The sequence below is a fragment of the Sciurus carolinensis genome, chromosome 13 (assembly GCF_902686445.1).
Source record: "Sciurus carolinensis chromosome 13, mSciCar1.2, whole genome shotgun sequence".
Lineage (NCBI taxonomy): Eukaryota > Metazoa > Chordata > Mammalia > Rodentia > Sciuridae > Sciurus > Sciurus carolinensis.
This window is the reverse complement of record NC_062225.1, coordinates 74,273,394-74,294,337: the sequence shown is the minus strand read 5'-3', so window position 1 is coordinate 74,294,337 and position 20,944 is coordinate 74,273,394. Positions and strand designations below refer to the sequence as shown.

Below are 20,944 nucleotides of genomic sequence, written 5' to 3'. Positions count from 1 at the left end.
TGCAATGCTAGGCTCAAATCCAGTGTGTGTCACATGCCAGGCAAGCACTCTACCACTGAGCTACAACCCTAGTCCTCCTTTTTTATTTTGAGACAGGGTCTACCTTGTTGAGAGTGGCCTCAAACTTGGCAATCTTTCTGGCTCAGCCTCCTAAGTCACTAGGATTACAGTTATGTGCCACCAACTCCCGGCTTCTTGACTCCTTCTTGTTCAGGTGGCACTTACACGACCCTGAGAGTGACTCCTGAAATTTGGCACCTTTGGCAGTTTACCTACCTCACCTAGTCCCCACTCTGCATCTCACTCCCATCATCTGGCCAGCCATTAAATACGTCAGATCTGTTTCCTGGTGTAGCTCGGACCACGCCTTCCTTTTGTCCTCATAACACCTGCTGACTTCTCTGCAACCCTTCTGACTTGCCTAGACCAGTGCTATGAACTCCCCGCTGCCTCAGTTTCCCTTTCCATTCATCATCCACATGCTACCCCGTGGAATCCTCTGAAAAACAAGTCTGAATGGAGGCTCCTCTGCTACAAACTATTCAATGGGTCTCCATTCCCTAGAGGAGGAAACAAGGTCTGCGGCTGTCAGGCCCCCTGTGTTGGCTCAGCTCCCTACTCTCCACTGACCGGACTCCCCATGGATGCTCTGCGCTCCAGTTTGCTAAAAGAATTCCAGTTCCTGCAGTGTGCTGTGGCTTCCCACAAATTTCACAAGGTTCTTCCTCCCAGTCCACATCCACCTGGAAAACTGCTTAAGACTCAGCTTGAGCACTTGGGAAGCTTTCCTTGATGCCCTCAAAGCTGCTTTTAGGCCTCCTCAATAACCAGAACATGTTCCTACTATTTTCCCACAAGAGAACCAGTATTCTGTCTCTGCTGTGATTCCTTCAAGACAGTAATCATGTGCCACTCATTCCTCAGGGTCCCCAGGGCTTAGCACAGAGATTGGCACATGGAAAGTACTTAACAAGTGTTTGATGAACTGAATGGAATCCTCCGTGGGGACTCAGATGGGTTCCATCTTTTGGCTTATTCAGACCAGAGAGGGGCTCTATCCCAGCTGCTCCTTTGCTTGATCAACCTATATTCCCTGTTGCAGGCTCTAAGCATCTAGGAAACCTGGCAGGAAGGGTGGTGGGTGGGGGTGAGATAAAGGAGAGGAACTACTCAGAGGAGTCCCCTACTGTTAAGGACCAGGGGTAACTGAGTGCTCTAACTACAGGGAAATGGAGTCTTTAGGGGCCTGGTATCTGGTCTGGTCTCCAAATCTGAGACGTACCTGTCCATTTTAGCCTGGGTTCTTGCACTTTCCTCAGCATTTTACATGACTCTATCATTCTTTACTCTTTGCTACCTAATAAAAAGACATTCGTTTACAAATTTTGCTGCATACTAGAATCACCTGAGAAGCTTTAAAACCATCCAGACCTAGAGAATCAGAGTATGCCTTGCACCTAGATTACCAAGTAACTGTTAGTACATTAGTGTTTGGAAAGGTCTGCTTTAAGGGGCATACTATTTTGTGGGAGGAGGCGACTGGAGCCAAGGATGAACCCAGGGATGGTCTGTCACTGCACTAAATCCCCAGTTCTTTTGTATTTTATTCTGAGACAGTCTCACTAAATTGCCCAGGCTGATCTTAAACTTGTGATCCTCCTGCCTCAGCTTCCCGAGTCACTGGGATTACAGGTGAGCACCACAGTGCCCAGCAAGAGGCATACTATTATACTATTATTTTTCCAATGAAAGTTCAAAGAAGTTAAGTAACCCATCCAAGGTCATACCATGCCATTAACCTTGAACGAAGAATCCAGTCACAGGGCTGCCTGACTCCAAAGCCCAAGTTCTTCCTATGACAGTCATTGTGTCGAGTGCTTAAAGAAGCAAGCCCAGCTGAAGGAAAATCAACATGCTTCTAGCAAAGAGAAAAATCACGTCTGACTAATAATCTTGGCGTGTCCTTTCAAACTGGGACAAAATAGGTTATTACAGCACATAGGAAGTCAGTAACCAGAACTCTGGATGTTAAAATGCTGCTGGCAAGGTTGTACATCAGAGGCTACTCAATGTAGGGAGTGAGGAGATGGATAAAGGGAAAGTGTGTCTTCATAAAGGGGTAGTGGATCAGAAAAAATAAATTAATTAAAAAAATAAATAAACAAGCATTTCTCTCGATGGAAAAACGCTTGAGTGTTAGATGATAGGATTGATCTCTGTTAGAAATTGCCTAAAAGAGTGCACCAGTGAAACCCCCAACATCACAGATGCTCCCAAATTGCTCTAGGTGGTGAAGTATAAGAGAATATCCATGTGAGCTGACCTAAATAAATAAATAAATAGGACAGTTTTACGGTTGGGGGGAAAATGATCCTAACTGTACTCATTAAATGATAGCTGTGCACAGTCAGTTATGAGACAGAAAAAAAGGGGGAGTAATTCTCTGCTGTTCCCAGAAGACCTTGGCTTAATATGCTGCCACAGCGAAAACCCAATAGCACCGGGCCTGGCATCATCATGAAGGCTTTTCTGCGACAAGACCAAAAACATTATTCCCTTGTAGAGAACAATGAGACAGCTGAATCTGGAGCACCATATACCGTCCCTTGCTGCCTCTCTAGAGACTCCGGCAGAGAGAAGATCCAGAGAAGGGCAGCTAAGGCCCTCCCAGGGCTATTAGAAGAGAGTGAAAAGCAGACTCTTCAGCCTGCAAAGACAAAGAAAGGTTAAGAGGACAGGCCTGGAAACTATACACTTCAAAATGGGTGTGAGAAGGAAAGTTCCAGATTTTTCCAATCAATCTTCGGGCACAGAATAAAAGCTGATACCTTGAGTTTTATAAAAGCAGCAGTTATTTGAACAAAAAGCAAGTTTTACTGTTTGTTGAAGGCAATGTACAAAATTTGTTATCTCAGGAGTTGATACTAAATACTCAATAGTTTATTAAGAGATTCTAGGGACACATTTTTAATCATTTACTATCTTGCTGTCCTTTCAGAAAAAAAAAATTACATTGAACTCACCACAGAAATAAAACAAAAGGAAAAACTGTTTTTTTCTACCATGGCTAATCAGTTTCTTCTATTTTTCTTGCCCGCCCCAGATTTTTCCTTACACACATTTTTTTCATTCTTGTAGGCATGCTAAAAATGTAAGCTGTGTCCTGCTATTTTCACCTTATCTAATATGTCAAGCATGTTGTTACTTCCATAACTTATGATTATAATTTTAATTATTATATAATAGTGTGTAAATTAGGATACATTTAATTATAAACACCTTTTTACATATTTTTTTTGAAAGGGGTGCTTTACCACTGAGCTACATCCCCAGTCCTTTTTATTTTTTATTTTGTTTATTTATTTATTTTTTGGGGGGGGTGCTGGGGATTGAACCCAGGGCCTTGTGTTTACAAGGCAAGCACTCTACCGACTGAGCTATCTCCCCAGCCCCTTATTTATTTTTTTTCCTTATTTTTTATTTTGAAATAGAGTTTTACTACATAGCTGCCTTGAATTTGGGATTCTCCTATCTCAGCCTCCCAACTCACTGGGGCTACAATAGTGTGCCATGGAGCCAGCTTTACCCAGTTCTCTCGTCCATTTGGACATCACATTGGGCAGAATTTGAGGGACCCATGAGCCTGCCATCCTTTTTTTTTTTTTTTTTTTTGGTGGTACCGGGGATTGAACCCAGGGACTTGTGCTTGCGAGGCAAGCACTCTACCAACTGAGCTACATCGCCAGCCCGGGCCTGCCATCTTATGCATCAGTCAAGACTACTGGAACTCCACATCCCAGCCCTCCTTCCACCTTCATCCCCATGACATGATTCTCAGTGCTCATTCCTGCATTGGTTCTTTGTTCCTGCTAATCTGCTTCTTATTGGATATCCTTGGACCTAGGACTCTGCTTCCAGACCTTTCCTGCTGCCTGGGCCCAGAGCTCCATGAAGAAAACTCCTGGATGAGGACTAACTGTCCATTATCACCCATTCCATTTGGGCCTCTCTGCTTCTCTGCAGATCCTGCCAGGCCCAGCACAGACATGAACTGAATGACAACTGATTTTGCCTTATTGCTTCCTCGCCAAGTCTGGCCCACTTACCCAAGCCCACGCTATCAGCCAAGCCTGGAGGACAGGACCAGTCTTATGCTATGAGAGGGGGCTGGCTCTGGTATGAACCCTGTGGCGTGGGCCTTAGCCCAGGTGCAAGGTCTCAATCTCCTCCTTATCTCCATGCGTTTTCACCCCACACTCTGAAATATGTCACATACCAGCTTCCTTTCTTTGCTTGGAAACAGGTTGGGGTTGTTTTCCTTTTTTTTTTTTTTTTTTTTGCAGTGCTGGGGATTGAACCCAGCACCTTGTGCTTGACAGACGAGCACTCTACAAACTGAGCTATAACCCCAGCCCTGTTTTCCTTTTTATTTCCCCCATCTTTCTGGGGATAGTAGGGGTCATCTCTTCCTTTGCTTCAGAGGTCTGTATCCTTAACCACTTATGGAGGGCTATAAAAGACAGGGATGCCTACAATCTCTCAGCCCTATCAGGCTGGGGTACATAAAGCTGAGGGCCTGGGAATGTGGAGTTATGCCCCCAGGAAAAGTTCCCGGGAGCTCTCAGCCCCTCCAGTCAATGCTTCCTTTGTGATCTTTCAGGGCAAAAGAGTATAGGTGGGTGGTGCCTGTGGACAGGACTGCATATGGTCCTGTTGGTTCTAAATAAGTTCAGTGTGACTAAAAGGCCAGCAGAGGCTGTGGGGGGTGGAGGGGACCAGGCTGAGAGCTCAGGACACCAGGGCTGACTCTTGAGAGAGGAATATAAATCACACAGTGGCCAGTGGGACCTGGGATTATCACCCCCAAACCTTAAGCTTTTCAGATGAGGAACCAGGCTCAGAAATGGAGCCCTCGAAGCCTAGAGTCTCCCAATTAAGGACTTACTTGTGTGTATTTTCTTTTATCGACTCTACAGCTCCCAAATAATTTACCAATTTGATCTGGGCCCTGGTTCTGTGAGTATCCGGCAGGTCAGCTGCTGTCACAATCAATAGCCAGGACCAACACAATGACCATGCCAGCTTGTGCTCATAGCTGAAATCCTCAGAGGCTTATCTTCCCCTATTCCAGGAGTAGATGCGAAGGGATCCAAGATGGCGGACTAGAGGGAGGCTGCATTCCTTGTCGCTCCATAACTCCGGTTTCAAGCAGAGGATATCTGTTTCTTGGTGAGGCAGTTTTGCTGCTTATCGATTCCCTGGTGTTTACCCCATTTGTCTGCTGTGATGACCTGCAGTCTGCCAGCATATCGATGCCTTTTTTGAGTGCAGATTGCTCACTGTCAGGGGCCTATCATCCGCCATTTGCCTGCCTCTGGCCGGTCCATCGCCTGCCTTACTCCTATCCATCACCCAACACACAAGGTTCACCTCCCGATCCTCCGACAACAGTCAGCAAACTGATTGCTGACCACCAGTGGAGCATCAGCTGCCTGCTGTTGCCAGGCATTACAAAACCAGAGGGAGGAGAGAGGAGGCCCCAGAAGTCATGGAGTGCTGACCTGGAAGGCTAGCATGGAGACTGCCAGGCCGTGCCAGCCCCTCTGCACAAGATACCAGCCATCAAGTGTGTTTTCCAGTGACAGAGGCGCCAAACAGGCTCTGCCCTGCCTCTGCCAATCTATCTATGACACTGCAGGCAGCAGGTGTCTCGGGTATATATTGCTATATACCTGGGCCATATACAAAGGTTCTTTGTATCTTAATCATCCTATTTAATGAACACAAGAGCCTTGTGTGATAAGGATTATAATTTACATTTGACATTAAAAAAAAAAAAACCTAAGGCAAGAAAAATTTTTTAAAGAAAAAAGAAAACTAAAGGTCAGACAGATGAAGTGACTTGCTCAAGGTTATGGAACCAGTAAGAGCCAGGATAATATGCGTGTGTATGGTGTGTGTGTGTGTGTGTTTGGGAGGCTGGTGCAGAACGGGGGATGAGCCCAGTGGTGCCCTACCACAAAGCTACATCCCCAATCCTTTTTCTTTTCTTTTGAAACAGAAGCTCACTAAATTGCCAAGGTTGGCCTCAAACTTGCAGTCCTCCTGCTTTATTCCCCAGGTAGCTGGGGTTACAGTTGTGCACCACCAGGCCCAGTGACCAGGGTAATATTTGAACACCAGCCCCCTAAGTCTTGGTCCAGTGTGCTCTGGCTGTTCCACAGCTTTCTTCTGAGTTCAGGTAGGAAGGTGCCTTAGAGAGAAGCAGCATTTGGTATTTGTACCTTTGCCAACTCAGGAAAACTCAGAGCACTGTTGCTTTCTCCTCTAGATGGAACAGGCAGGGCTCTGCTGAAGATGCTTCTGCCCATGTGAGGCTCATGTGATAAGTCAGCTAGAGCTCTTAACCATGTGCTGGGGGAAGGCTGTCAGTATCACTAGAGTCCCAGAGAGGCCAAAACCTGCAATGCTCATGGGAAGGGCCACCAAGAGTACTGGGCATGTGAATCAGAGCACCCCAGTCCTCTGATGATCTGCCACCCTCTTACAATATCTAAGGTATTGGCTCTCTGGACTTCAGTATTCCCATCTGTAAAATGGGGAAGAATTCTGTTGCCTTGCAGCTTTGGGTAAGAAGGGTGAGTTGGATGACAGATGTAAAAGTGCTTGCTAAATGGGCAGGTGCAACCCACTGTGAGTGGTTACCCATGGATTCAGTGCCTCATTGGGAGGTGTCCACCACTCACTGTAAAGAGCAAAATACAACAACTAGCTCACCACCCTGCTTTCACCTCTGAGAAAATACAGCTGTCCAGTCTACTGTCAGTCACAGACCTATTTCTCCTTTTCTGGTTCCCTGATTGCAGGTCTTGATGAATCAGCCATAGGGAAGAAGAAATGAGAGACCAAGGGGAGGGGATGGAAAGGGCTATTTTCAGATGAATAGTGCTATTTTCAGTGATTCTCTACCCTGGGGATGTAAATCAGGACATTGCGTCTGAGTTTGCTCCTTGGATGGCTCAAAACATAACAAAAATGACTGATGTTTCAAATGCTAGGAATTTTCTCATCAGAAGAACAATTAGAGATCGGGAAAAATATGGACCAGGAAGTGAGGTGAGCTAGTCCCGGTCTCATAGGGCGACAAGGTGAGAATACACAGACTGCCTTGGAGGAACGCAGAAGGAAAAATGAGCCCTCCCACTGCATAAGTAACCGTGAACATCTAGGCTCATCTCACTGCGTCTTTCTCCACTCTTTTCCTCACCTATCTGTGGCTTTCTAGAGGGTTTCTCTTCAGCATCCAGGATGCAAATCCAGACAATCACATGCTATAGTGTCAGAACCAGGTGAGACCTAAAGATGTATTAGGGTAGCTTCAGTGTTTGACACATGAGGTTCAGGGCCCAGTGGGGTTAGGTGGTTCACCCTGGGTCACACAGCCTCCAGGATGCCAGTTAAGCCTCAGTCATTCCTCTCCATCCCTTGCTGCCACTCATTCGGGCTGTCTCTGTTCCTGGGCTCCTCATCCTCTGCTTCCAAGGTGAATCTGCAAATGGTGCACGAAGCAAGGAATTGTCTGTTGATTTCTTACAACTGGGAGTGGACGTGACTTGTCCTAAGTCACAGAATTACCAATAACTGGGTACAATTAAATACTGTTATCAACCCTAGATTTCCCTCAATTATTTACTAACTTTAAGCCAAACTTCCAAATGAATATTACCGTGTCTTCTATTTTTTTTCTCTTGTTTTTCTTTGTTTTTTAATTGGTGCATTACAGTTATACACAATGATGGGATTTGTTGTTACATATTCATATATACACACAATATAACAATATAACTTGACCAATATCATTCCCCCGCATTTTTCTTTTTTTTGATGGAAGGGTGATACTGGGAATTATACGCAGGGGCACTTTACTAATGAACTACATTCCCAGCCCTTTCTATTTTTTGAGACAGGTTCTTGCTAAGTTGCTGAGGCTGGCCTTGAATTTGCGATCCTCCTGCCTCAGCCTCCTGAGTTGCTGGGATTATAGGCCTGCACCACCATGCCTGGCTTGTTTGCCTGTCTACTTGTTGGCTTCCTTTCTCTCTTTTTTTGTGGGGATTGATCTCTTTCTTTTTCTTTTTAAACCACGGAACCTCAACAATGTTTTTTTCTTTAAAAATTTTAATTAGTTTTTGTTTAAATAAAAAAAGTAATATATGTTTATTGCAAAAATAAAGAAAAGTTAAAAAAGGTATGAAGTGAAAAATAAAAGTCCCCCTCCAGATTATAATCCCTAGATATGATCCTACTTCTAGGGACTTCTTGTGATTCCTTTCAGAAATCTAAAGAATTTAAACATGAAGTTAACTATATCTACTTATCTATGTTCTTGGCCATGGTACATAAAAAGATTTGTTGATTATATGAATGAATGGAGATGGGGTTGAGGTCAGAGGCTGGGTATTTGCATCATACAGAAGGACAGAGATGAGTTAAGTATCCCAAGAGACAAGAGTTCCCACTGGGGCCTATTAGCCAGGGATCTGGCACAAATCCTTCCTTTCTGGGCTGGTGTTGCAGTGTGGAAGATCAGGAGCTATGGAGTCAGGCACACACAGGCTCATAATTTTGGCCATACCACATCCTAAGTGTATGACCTTGGGTTGTTCATTCCTTAATGCGCCTCAATATCATTACTTGTCATGGGGATTTTTTTTTTTTTCCCTACAGTACTGGATCTGAACCCAGGGGCACTCTACAACTGAGCTATGTCCCCAGCCTTTTATTTTTTATTTTGAGACAGGGTCTCACTAAGTTACACAGGCTGTCTTCAAACTTGTGATCCTCCTGCCTCAGATCCTGCCCGCTGCCCAGTTGCTAGATTGCAGGCATGCACAATCACACTCAGCTGGTAGTCTTCTTCTGAGAGGAAACAGGGACAACCAGAAAGTAACCCTGAGTCTAATCAGGAGTTAACGCCTAGGAGTTTTTCAAGATGTTAAAAATTCTAGGAGTCAGGAGTACAGTTCTATGGTAGAGCATGTGCTTAGCACGTGCAAGGCCCCTGGGTGAGCTCCAGCATCAAAAGATGAACCAAATAATAAATAAAAATGCAAGATACTTTAAACAATAAGTGCAGGTGACCTAGAAGCTCTAGACACAGAAGTCTGCCTTGTACAGTTTTCATAGCCACAGAGCTGGATCTATGGGAAGAGAGACCATATTCCTCTCCGCTTAGACATGCCACCTGGTTCAGTAGCATTGGGAAAGATGCCTTGCTCAGACTGGGTAGGCACAGGGCGAGCAGGCAAAATAGGAAAAAAGCGTTGCTCTTGATCTGAAGTCCAGGCCTTTCTTCCTGGTCCTCAGGGCACAATGAGAACATTATGTCGGGCTACTTTATCCAATCCCCTGCTACCACCCAGGGGCTGGGAATGACTAAGGACAATATGATGACGGCACTTCTAGCTGATAATTTCATGAGAAACCCAACACCAGTCAAAAGTTTGCTGAGCCTCACCAAAACCTGAAGCCCAGGACTCAGACAGAAATGCATTAGCCTTATATGCTTCCCACTGATCAAGTCTTTATGTTACAAATGCCCCTGGCACAGGACAGCTCTGTTAACTGACTGCAGCTATCAGAGATGGAAAGGAATACAGGAACACTGGTACTGCTCCCTTTGATACCCAGAGGCCATGGGCTTTGACCTAGATGCCAGACCCAGCCTGGAATGTGTGTCCCGTGTCATCTCCAGTCTTCTCTCAAGGGTCTGATGGTGGAGGACTCAGCTGGGATGGAGGTGGGGGTGCCCAAAGTTCCTTGGTCACCCAGCCCATAAATCTCCAAGTATATGCATAGGGCTGGTGTCCTTGGGGACATGCAGATGGAACAAGATCAGCTTTGGGAAAGAAGACACTCCCTAGGTTATTGGGCTGTCCCTAGAAAAGGCAACCAGCCCTATTTGGAGATTAACACCAAGATCAGGACAGTGGAATGATATTGAGGATTCAATTCTCTACAAAACTTTATGTCCCAATTGAGGCTGCTTTCCCCCCAAAATCCTGCTGCCCACCCTACTGCCCACTCTCTCTTCTTTCTCCTTGCCTCTATGGCCCTATTTCTCTCTTCCCTTCTTCATTGTCCCCTCTATTTCTCTCCTCTCTCTTCTCATTGTCTTTAATTCTTGAATTGATTATGATACAGAACTGAAAATTATCTTTTATTATTGTTTGAATTCATGCAATATTGAATTTTAAGCCCTCTTTTAATTTTCTCTCTTTCTCTCTTTTTTTTTTTTTTTTTTTGGTGGCTCTGGGATTGAACCCAGGGCCTTGTGCATGCAAGGCAAGCACTCTACCAAATGAGCTATATCCCCAACCCCTCTTTTAATACTCAAAAAAATGAACTGAGCATTTTATATTTTGCAACAGAAGATCCTATTTTAAGCAATTAAGAACTCTTTTAAATTTTTTTAATAGATGGATAATTCCTTTTTTTTTTTTTTTTTCATTTTTATGTGGTGCTGAGGATCGAACCCAGTGTCTCACACGTGATAGGCAAGCACTTTACCACTGAGCTACAAGCCCAGCCCAAAAACTCTTAAGAGAGGGGACTTGTTTATTTACTTATTTGGTACCAGGGATTTAACCCAGAGGCCCTTAACCACTGAGCCACATCCCCAACCCTTTTTTATTTTTTATTTTTGAGACAGGGTCTTGCTAAGTTGCTGAGGGTCACGCTAAGAGGCTGAGGATGGTTTTGAACTTGACATCCTCCTTCCTCAGCCTCCCAAGCTGCTGGAATTACACACAAGAAGGAGATTTTAAAGATCATATAGTTGTATGGCTTTTATGATCCATCAGTCCCTTAGAACATTGCATCTAATCCCTTAGATTGACATTCAGTCTCTCCATGAACATTCCCAGGAATGGAGGCCCATACTTTATTGAGGCATGATTGACATGTAAGAAATTGTACATATTTAATGGATTCAATTCCATGAGTTTGGGATTAAGTATACGCCCATTAAACCTTCACTACTACTAAGGCCACTCACTACTTCTTGAAGCAACCCAATTCTAACTATTAAAAAGTTCTTTAGGGCTGGGGCTGTAGCTCAGTGGTGCAGTGCTTGTCTCACAGGTATGAGGCACTGGGTTTGATCCTCAGCACCACATAAAAATAAATAAAATAAAGGTATTGTGTCCACCTACAACTAAAAATATATATATATTTTAAAAGTTCTTTATATTGAGCTCAACATGCTTCTGTAATTCCCTCTCCCTTATTACCAGGGACAATCCACGATACAAAAACATTGTAACTAGCAGGTCAGGGAGGACATGTTGGGGTGAAAGAATGGGGAAGACCAGCCACCTGTGAGGTCTCCTATTGGATAACTTGCTTAGGCAGGCAAGATTGAAGAGAAACATTACAGTCAGACTGTTGGGCTTTGCCATTGCTAAAACATGATATGCTTGACATGTCAGGAAGGTGGTCAAGTGAAAACCTCCATACAGCTGTTGGAGATAATTACTTACTTAACATTTATGTACCAGGAATTGTTCAAAGAGATTAACATGGATCATCTCATTTAATTCTATCAGCAGCACTATAACATAGCTATTATTATTATTATTACTCCACTTTGTACATGAGGAAACTGGAGCTCAGAGGTCTCAGAACTAGTAAGTTGCTAAACCCAGACCTGTCTGACTCTGATGCCATGTCCTAACCTAGCAATCTATAGAGTCAGAACAGCAGAGATGCCAAGACAGGAGACCTTAGTTTGGGAATCATAAAGGAAGAGGGTCAAGAACAGAGGGCTGCGGGTCTCCTCTGAGTTCTCTTCTAACGAGAGCCCCCAATCTCCATTCCTAGTCTTGTGCTAACTCCTAAGCTCCACAGACCCATCCCCAGCTGCCCTCCTGTTTCTGCCACCTCAAATTTGACACATCTACAATAGCTACTATCATTTTTAACACCTTCACAGCAACCAATTCCCAACCTGATAAATACTAATTCTTTAAGCAGAAAAGGGCATCGAATTTTACGTCAAACAAACCTGGGTTGGAATAATTCTGCCCCATACAATACCTTTCTTGGATGGTGCTTGCATGGATTAAATGAGCTGATTTGTATACAGTATAGTACTTGGCACAAGGCAAGCATTTGTTAAACATCATTATTATTGTTATTACTATTATTTCTCACGTCTGAACCACCCTCTCTTGTACCCCCATCTACGGTTACCCCCAGGCAGAAAGATGGGAGGAAGAAGAGCGATCCACAAAAGGAATAACAAAATTCCAGTGTAGTTTGTGCTCACTGTGGTGATGGCCTCCCTCTGGCTTTGGGGTCTCCTGCAGGTTTCTTTTCTACATGTGCCATGAAAGAGTTGGGCTCTGGCCAAGACCCTAGCTTTCTCCCTGCAGACCCACTTACTGGGATCACTGTTATTTCAACCTCTCTTCAATTTCAGCCTATGTCCGCTGCAGCTTTTTTCTCCCCCAAATACTCTTCTTTTCCTCTGAGTAGCTAGAATTCAAAGTTTTAGAAATCACTTAGTCCAGCCCCTCAGAAATTTTAATTTCAAAATCAAAGCAGTCATTAAAAAAAGTCTTGGGCTGGGGATGTAGCTCAGTGGCAGAGCACTTGTCTAGCATGTATGAAGCCCTGGGCTTGATCCCAAGCACCAGGGTAAATAAATAAGTAAGTAAATAAATAAATAAATTTGCACGATTAAATTTGAGTAAAGTGGGACTTTCCCCAACCAATCTACACAAATTCACCAGTCATCAGTTAAGTATGTGCATTGTGCACAAACATTTGAGTTTTCTCTGCAATGTGGGTCTGTGATGTCACTTATTTCTATCTCATAGGCCTAGACTGCTATCAATTCTCCCAGCTCTCTGGAGAGCCACGACCTAAGTATGGATCACTATTGATTAATGGAAAACAGAGCACTGATAGCAATCACAAACTCTCACACCTCTGTCCACACTAATGTCCCCTGAGGCCCACGGTAAACAAAGTAAATGGGGTAAATGCAAAAGGAGTTTACAATAAATATGGTAAACAAGAAAGGAAAGATGAAAGAAGATTCTAAGGAGACGGGCCTGGAGTTTGTACACAGCAAGGGGAGAACAAAGAGAATGGGGAGCCTTGGAGGTGGCAGGCAGGGAAGCAGGCAAGACAGACTAGGAGATGAGTCAAAGAGTGAACCAGGGCACTGGGTCATCTCAACTATGGTTAGCTGCCCCCAGAGGGTGGTGTGGATTGGAGGATGGGAATGGGGGGTGATGAGAACTGGAGATGATGCCATAACTCAGACCGTGGGGACGCGTGAGTTGAAGATGGGAAGCAAAAGCTTAGCTAATTTCTAGGAGGGATCCATGCTCCTGATTTTTGAGGTCTCTGAGACTCTTCTGCTCCCTGCCTTGGCAGGGCTATGGCAAGGTAGCTGGGATGGCAGGGCAAGGAAGGAGTTAAACTGACAACAAAGATGTCAGTCTTCGAGATCACTGGACCCCTGCTTGGTGGCCAGAAGCCACCCTGTGGCTGCAAATGCCCTCCATTGATCTGGTGCTTGATCTCATTTCATCTTCAGGTCAGCTACCTCCACCGTCCCCACTGTGCTCCTCCTCTCCACTTTTCACCTGCGTTCCCTTACAGCTCTCAAATTGTGTCCACCAGCCCAGAAACATCCCAAGCTGTACGAGGCTGAGGCCTTGCCTTAAAGGTTCCACCAGGGAGGCTGGGTCCTCTGTTTAGGCTTCATTCTAGGTTTGCTCCCTGCTGATCATCCTGGGCTGGGTGTGACAAGAAGTCACGGGATATGGAATCATTCTCCTCCTGGAATTTCCCCTTGCTTAGATCTGAAAGCCAGCACATCATGACCATTTCACCCACTCCCCAGGGAGCTATGTCAGCCTTCTCCTCCTCCTTAGGCAAATGAAAATCCAAGGCCTAGGGAGGCAAAGTCCTTTGCCCTGAGTCACATCATGAACAAACAAGGAGGAATCTCGTGCAGATTTGGGGGCATCTATTGGCATTGCCACTTATCAGCCAAGGTCACTGACCAGCCTCCACCTCCCCAGTCCTGCTTTTCACAACTGTCAAATGGAAATAGCAGTACCCGTCTCTTGGGGTTGTTGGGAGGATTCAAGGAGATTAAGATGGCAAAGTGTTATATGAAAACAAATCACTGATTGTCAAGGAGCATAGGTAACCCGATAACCTTGGAATAATGAAAGTTCTGGACCAAGTATGAAAAGTACGGGTTCTGCTCAGTTCACAGTTCGTGGCCCTGGGCAAGTTCCAGGCCTCAAGTTTCCCAAGGCCCCCACCAGCTATAAAACTGTGGTGTTATATGAGCTATATCTCTGGTGCAACAATTCCAGCATTGGCGACCCTGATAGTGCACTTACGTGCTCTCTCGCTCTCGCTCTCTCACTCTCTCTCTTTCTTCCTCTCCCTCTCCCTCTCCCTCTCCCCTCCCCTCTGTTTACTAAGGCAAGGCTGGCCTTCAACTACTGAGCTCAAGCGATCCTCCTGCCTCAGTCTCCCAAATAGCTGGGACTACCGGTTTATGCCATTGAGCCCAGCTATACCCTGATCTCTTAACTGTTCTATTATCTGTGCCTACATTGCCTTAGATCCAAGAATATTATTGAGGGAAGCAGGTCAGTTCCCTGTAATAAGAACCTTTGCTCTACCCTTCTACCTGCTTTCTCAGGCAACTTCAGTGTCTGTCTACACTTCCTCCCTTCTTAGTCTTTGCTCCTCCCCTGGCCTCCCAGTTTCGAGGGGGTGAGAGATGTCTTGGTAGTGTAACCAATGGTAAATGGACCAGGTAAGATTTCCCAGTTGAAAACACCAACCTGTCTGGATTCCCTCCCTGCTATGGAGGACTGACTTTAATATCCTGCTTTTCCCAGGACAGCCCCCACAGCATGCAAGGACCCTGATCCTTCTCTTGAGGAAGCAGCTCAGCATCACTCTGGTTGAGCTCACAGAGTGAATTAAATATTAAACACGTGAGACCAGAGCCCCTCCAGCAGCAGCCCATTTCCAGCACACAGACAATGCCTATAGCTTGACTATCATTCTTCTAGTGCTGTGGGCTGGCCTTTCCTGCTCTCAGCCCACACTCCTAAGAAGGTAGAGGAAATGGCAATGTTTTAGTCTTCTCAGCAGCTCAAGGTTCCCTGTGTCCTTCCTCCAACCCCCAGTACTGAAGGCTTCAAGGAGCTAGAAATGCCTGGAACCATGAGTGACAGCATCTGCAGCAGTTAAATTTAACAGGTCTGTGACGGGCTAGGCAGGGGCCTCAGTAGCTTAGCCCCACTTAGGGCTGGAGGCTCCCATGGGAAGGGAACAGCTCAGGAAGGACACTGAGGCCCTGACATCTCTCAGGGCAAGAGGAAATTGAATACTACTAAGATGGGGCCTGGGTGTGCAGGCCATTTGGTTTTTTCCTCAGATTAATCCAGGTCACAGAATTGTCACATTGGTAGAACCTCAGAGAACACACAAGCTAACATCATATTTTACAAAAAGGGAAAATGAGGCATGAGGAAAGAGGAAAACAACTTACACGAGGTCACCCAACGGGCTGTAGAATAGCTCCGCCTAGACTCTAGGGCTCCAGTATACAGCCCACCACAGCTCCTGCTTGATCCCCCTGATCTCCTTCCTGATGACACCAAACAAGGGGCCTGGCACTAAATGAACCTGGCACTGAGTGGGCCTAATGGACAAATTTCACAAGGAACAGAATCCACTCAGGTTCCTGCCTTGACCATGAAGAACTAAAAGAACATAAGGTCCATGGGTTCCTGCTCAGTTCTGCCACTGTAGGATGGAAACCCTGGTCCTGTCACTTTTCTGAACCTGAGTTTCTCACCTAGAAAATGGGGATTTAAGGGATAGGGGGTGTAGCTCAATAGGAGAGCATCTGCCTAGCTTGTGCAAGGCCCTGGGTTTGATCCCCAGCACCATTAAAAAAAAGGGAGGGGGGCTGGCTATTGTAAGAATCAAGTGAGATCATGAGGCATTTTGTAAACTGTGAATTACTATCTGAATGTCAGATATAATATGATGTGAGGTCTGAAGATGCTGCAGAGGGAAGAAGAATGGTGTGGGGGAGGCTGTGCAGGAGCAAGAACCCACAATCCATGGGGTGATGTCCTGCCTGGCCATCCACAGACCTGGAACCACCAGCAGGTCAAACCACCCCAAGTTCACTGGCTTGACACCCCCAGCCGCTTTGCTTCATGTGCGTTCATGCATGTGCCCGACTGTCAATTGGAGCAATTTGCCTGGCTGCTCCAGGGACAGTGGATAGGGCATGGTGCCGAGGGAGAGCATCCCACTTTGGGCCAGCTCACGGACCCTCAGAGAAGAGCTGGGCAGCCAAGACCCCTGCAGGAACTTCTCTCATGCTGGGGCTCCTCTGGGGCCCTTACCTTGTACTTGGCTGCAAGCAGCTCTGTGGCCTGCTGCTCCCGCCGCAGGTCCTCCAGCATTTTCTCCTTCTCCTCCAGCAGCTTCTGCTTCTCCTCGCTTACCAGGCTGCGGTCATCCTGAATGGCCGCCTTCTCTTCCTCCAGTCGCTCCTTCTGTTCCTGAAGGTAATTCTCCATGTTCTTCTCCAAGGCTGACTCCAGGATGGGCTGGGGTGGACGGTGGTTGTTGTTGTTGTCATCCTCCTCTTCGGCCACCCAGGCCTCAATCACCGGCCCCTCAGGGTACCCCGCTGGGGCTGACACAGCCTTCTTCCTGCGGCTACTCTTCCTCCTGGGCCTCTTCCCCAGCATCCCCTTCTTCTCCAGCTGGGCCTTCAGGCGGGCAATCTCCTCCTGGAATTCCCGCAGCAGCGTGTCCTTGGGGTCCTCATTCACCCGTGGCTTGTTCTTGATGTTCTTGGCTCGATTGGCAAAGCGTAGGGTAGAGAGGCTCTCATCATAGCTGTGAGAAGCTGGTCCCAGTGTGGCCACCATGATGGTCTTGGCATTCCCGCCCAGAGAGTCCTGGAGCAGCCGGGTCAGCTTAGAGTCCCGGTAGGGGATGTGGGTGCTCCTGTTACCTGCCAGAGCAGCAATCACGTTGCCCAGGGCAGACAGAGAAAGGTTGATTTTGGAGGCTTCCTTAGGTCTCTCTCCACCACTGCCACCGCCACCTCCATTGCTGCCACCACCCGTGGACTGTGTGGCTGTCCCTCCAGTTGTGTTGGGGCCCGCCTTGTTCTGCCTCTCACTGCCAGCCAGGTCCACCAGGTTGAGTTTCCCCACACGGATGTGGTCCTGGCCATCAGAGCCACGCTCACTGCACTCCACAGTGATCACGAAGATTGCGTGGGAGCGGGAGCTGACCTCGTTCATGTGGGTGCTGCCCACCGCGCGGGTCTGGTTCCCCAGGTTCATCACATGTTCGATCTCTTTGACATTCTTGGTGACAAAGGAAGAAAGGTCCTTGATGTAGACGCCTGTCTCAGGGTTTTCCTTCAGCTCTAGCCTTTTGCCTGGCTCCTTGGAGAGCAGGTCTCGAATCTCCTCCTGGTAGATCTCCAGGTAAGAGGCCCGGACCAGGTACTGCTGGTTCTGGGAGCGGGAGATGTGGGTGAAGATGTGTTCAAAGGCATTGGGGATGACCCCGCGCAGCTCAGGCTCCACCCAGGTCCCCTGCATCGTGTAAGTCTTGCCAGTGCCTGTCTGGCCATAGGCAAACACCGTGCCATTGAAACCCTGAAGCACCGAGTCTATCAGGGGCCTCACGGTTTCATCATACAGGTCTGCCTGCTTGGAGCTGGCATCGTACACGGCGTCAAAGGTGAAGGTCTTGGGCAGTTCCCCAGGGGCTGCACGGGGATTCCGCAGGGTCACCTGGCCCAGTTTCACGTCCATGGTCAGGATCTGCTCATGACCAGCTGCCTCCTCCTTCCTGCTGAGGGGGCGGCACCGGGCCACCACCTTCAGGGCTTCACTGGTCTTGTTCTTACTGGCCATCTTGCTGCTGTCCTTTCCTCTGCTCCCCTGCACAGCCTGGGCGGTCCTGCTGTCCTATTCCTTAGGTCGGGATCAGTGGGGCCAGCCCAGCCCCCAGGCGCCGTTCTTCAATCCGCATGCAGCCTCCTAGGGTGGGGATGCTGGGAAGTGGCCCCGCCGCTGCTGCAGTCCGGGCCTCCACTGCTTTCTGATCCTTGGTGCACGGACTGGGGAGGTAGAATTAGGCAGAATCCCCGGGCAGCCGCGGGAGCAGCGCCTGCTGAAGGGCAGTGCCCGGAGCCCGCCCCATGCTGGGGCAGAGGGAGCGCTGCCGTAAACAGCTTCGGCAACAATGAGATAAAGGAAGAGGAAAATGGGATGGGGGTGGGCGGCAGGGCTGTCTTCGCCTCCTCCTCCTCCCTCTAGGGATCCATGGCGGGGGCTGCCGGTGCGGGGCGGCCGGGGGTCCCGGCCCTCCCGAGGGCAGAGGCTCACCTGGAGTCCTGCCCCCCAGCTGGGGGATCATTCATTGCAGCCAGCGCGGCTGCTGCTGCCTCTGCCTCCGCCTTCCCCACCGCCGCCACTGGAGAATGAGAGAAAAACAGAAGGGGATGGGGCGGAGCAGCGGCGGCGAGAGTGATGTTGCCGCCGCCGCGCTGCGGCCCCAGCTAAGTCTCCCGGCTGGGGTGGGGCAAGGGGCGGGGCCGCGGGGCGGGGGCCGCTAGCTGGGCGCGGCCCGTGGGCGGGGGACCCGGGTGCATAGCCGCCTGCTCCCCGCCGACCCCTCCCGGATGACAGGCTCGGGTGCCGACCCAGGTCCTGAGCCCACCAGTCGGATGCAGCGCAGCCACCGCCCGCCGTCACCCCACCGAGCCCGAGCATGCTGGGAGATGTAGTCCTGCCTTTGTTAACCGGGTTCTGGCAGGTTGCTAATGTCTTCTCCAGTCCTCCAGTCTCGGAGCCCCTCCCTCTGCCGCGTGAAACCCTCGAGTGACTGCTGAGGTTGCACCACCCACGCTTGTTCCCTCTGCAGCCACCATCCTCCGTCTCCCACTGCTCCTGCCTTTCTGCCTGTAGATGGGTACATGTCACTAACTTCCCTTCAGGGTGTCGCCAGGCCTCGGGGAGCCTAAATCTTGAATGTTTCTGGAAGCTATCCTTTCCGCTCCCTAACCTGGTTTACTTCTGGCCTTTTTTTATCTCTGCTGGAACCGCTGCTTACTCACCTCATGTCCACAAATGCACCCTAGCTCCCTCTGCAACTCCTCCATCGCTTTCCATATGCTATAAAAGCCTATCGTCTTCTGACGTCCCAGCCTCACCTCCACCAGGCTCTTATGGAGAATCTGCTCCACAGTCATGCCTCCAAACACTTTAGCACTTGCTGAGCTCTGGGCCCATTCACTGGAGGAGCTGCGGCCTTCTCGACCTCAAGGAGCACAGATTCTAGGAACCAAATTTTGTTTCCTTAACTGGTTCTGTGTTGCACATTTGTACCTTTGCCCAGAGATCCTATCACTCTTCTGCACCTGATTCCCTTCCACTTGGGCAGAAGGAGCACTTGCTTTTCCATGAAGCCTTCCCTAACCCGTTTTTCCCCCCTATAGCAGAAAGATAGAATTTGCATAAAACAAAACCCAATTCCACTTCCAGTCTGATCTCCATCCAACAGTGTGCCTTTGAGCAGTTATTTACTTTGCTCCAGGATGAGTTTCCTCATCTGCTCAAAAGAATTGGAGATGGGGAGAGAAATAATGTCTGTATTATAGAGTGGTTGTAGTACTCAAATGAAACAATGGATCATGAAATATATTACCCATGAGAAACCCTTAAGATGGGCACCTGGCCTGGCTTCAATTGTCTGACAGCATCTGCTTCCTTGAGTCTCCGAGATAGACCAGGTCGGTGCTTGGTGTTCCTCTTTGAGGTCTTCATATTTCTTTCCCTCTAGAATACAAAGGAAGTGTAATTAGTGTAGTTCCACAAGTCCAAGGATCAAGCCAGAGTCCTATCCATGGTCCACTTTGAAAGGTGAGTTGAATCATGAACTGAGCTGCCCTTACTCTCCTCTATATGAGATCCAGATGGAGGAGATGCTGTTACCTGGAACTTCAAGGTCCTTCTTCCGTTTCCAATAATGCTATTCTCTAGAGGCCAAATTGTTCAACTCTGAAGAACTCATCTCCTCACTTCTTCCCCATCTCTAAGTCCCTAGGACTTGAACGTCAACTAGGCTACAGACTTGAGGCTTAGCTGGTGGTTTACCCACTTCTGAAGTTTCTGGGCCTTCCTCTCCCCTTTCATGATCCGCAAGCTCCACTCCTTGTGATAATCTTGGCTTTGGGGTCAGTTACTGGGTGAGGTTTTGGCCTTGTAGACTAACCTCTCTTGGCTCAAGCAACCAGACTTTTGATGCACCATTTGTGCATTCAAGAATGAATTATATTCCTGTTGAACTTGGCTTTGGTTTTTGAACACCTTTTCTCTATTTTGGCTAACACAGTGCTGGATAAAATAAATCCTCACCCTGTTCTCACCACCTGATGTTACCACCTGGCAAGGCACCAGCCCAGATCCTTCTGTATGGAAGATTGAAATGCCTTTGCTTACAAGATGTATAACTGCCCCTCCCCCCAGCAAATTTTTTATCTTCTCTGAACAATTATTTTCTCAGTGGGATAAATGTAGATAAGAATGCTTACCTTATTCACAGAGCTTACATAAAAGTGTCAGATAATATATGTAAAAACTCACAGGCCACAAAAAATACTCAAGAAATAATATTTTTCTTTCCTTTTGTCCTTAGCATTCAAAGCAGTTCATGTTATTGTTTCCCTTTCAGTACTAGCTTCAACCATTCTTCCTCCCTCATACACACTTGAGTCTCCAGCCACTTTGACTTGCCTAAGATCATCTAAACATGCCACTTTTTTTGTGTGTTGTGTGCGTGTGTGTAT

At 47.5% G+C, this 20,944-nt stretch overlaps 1 protein-coding gene across 1 annotated transcript in view; it reads right to left on the bottom strand.

The window, feature by feature from the left end:
* Kif3c (kinesin family member 3C) overlaps positions 1–18,805 on the bottom strand; it is a 39,946-nt gene extending 21,141 nt beyond the window's left edge. Inside the window, exon 1 of the mRNA XM_047522767.1 lies at positions 16,470–18,805. Coding sequence (XP_047378723.1) covers positions 16,470–18,008 — 1,539 coding nt within the window. The 5' untranslated portion in view covers positions 18,009–18,805. The remainder of the gene's footprint in view (positions 1–16,469) is intronic.
* Positions 18,806–20,944: the final 2,139 nt, after the last annotated feature.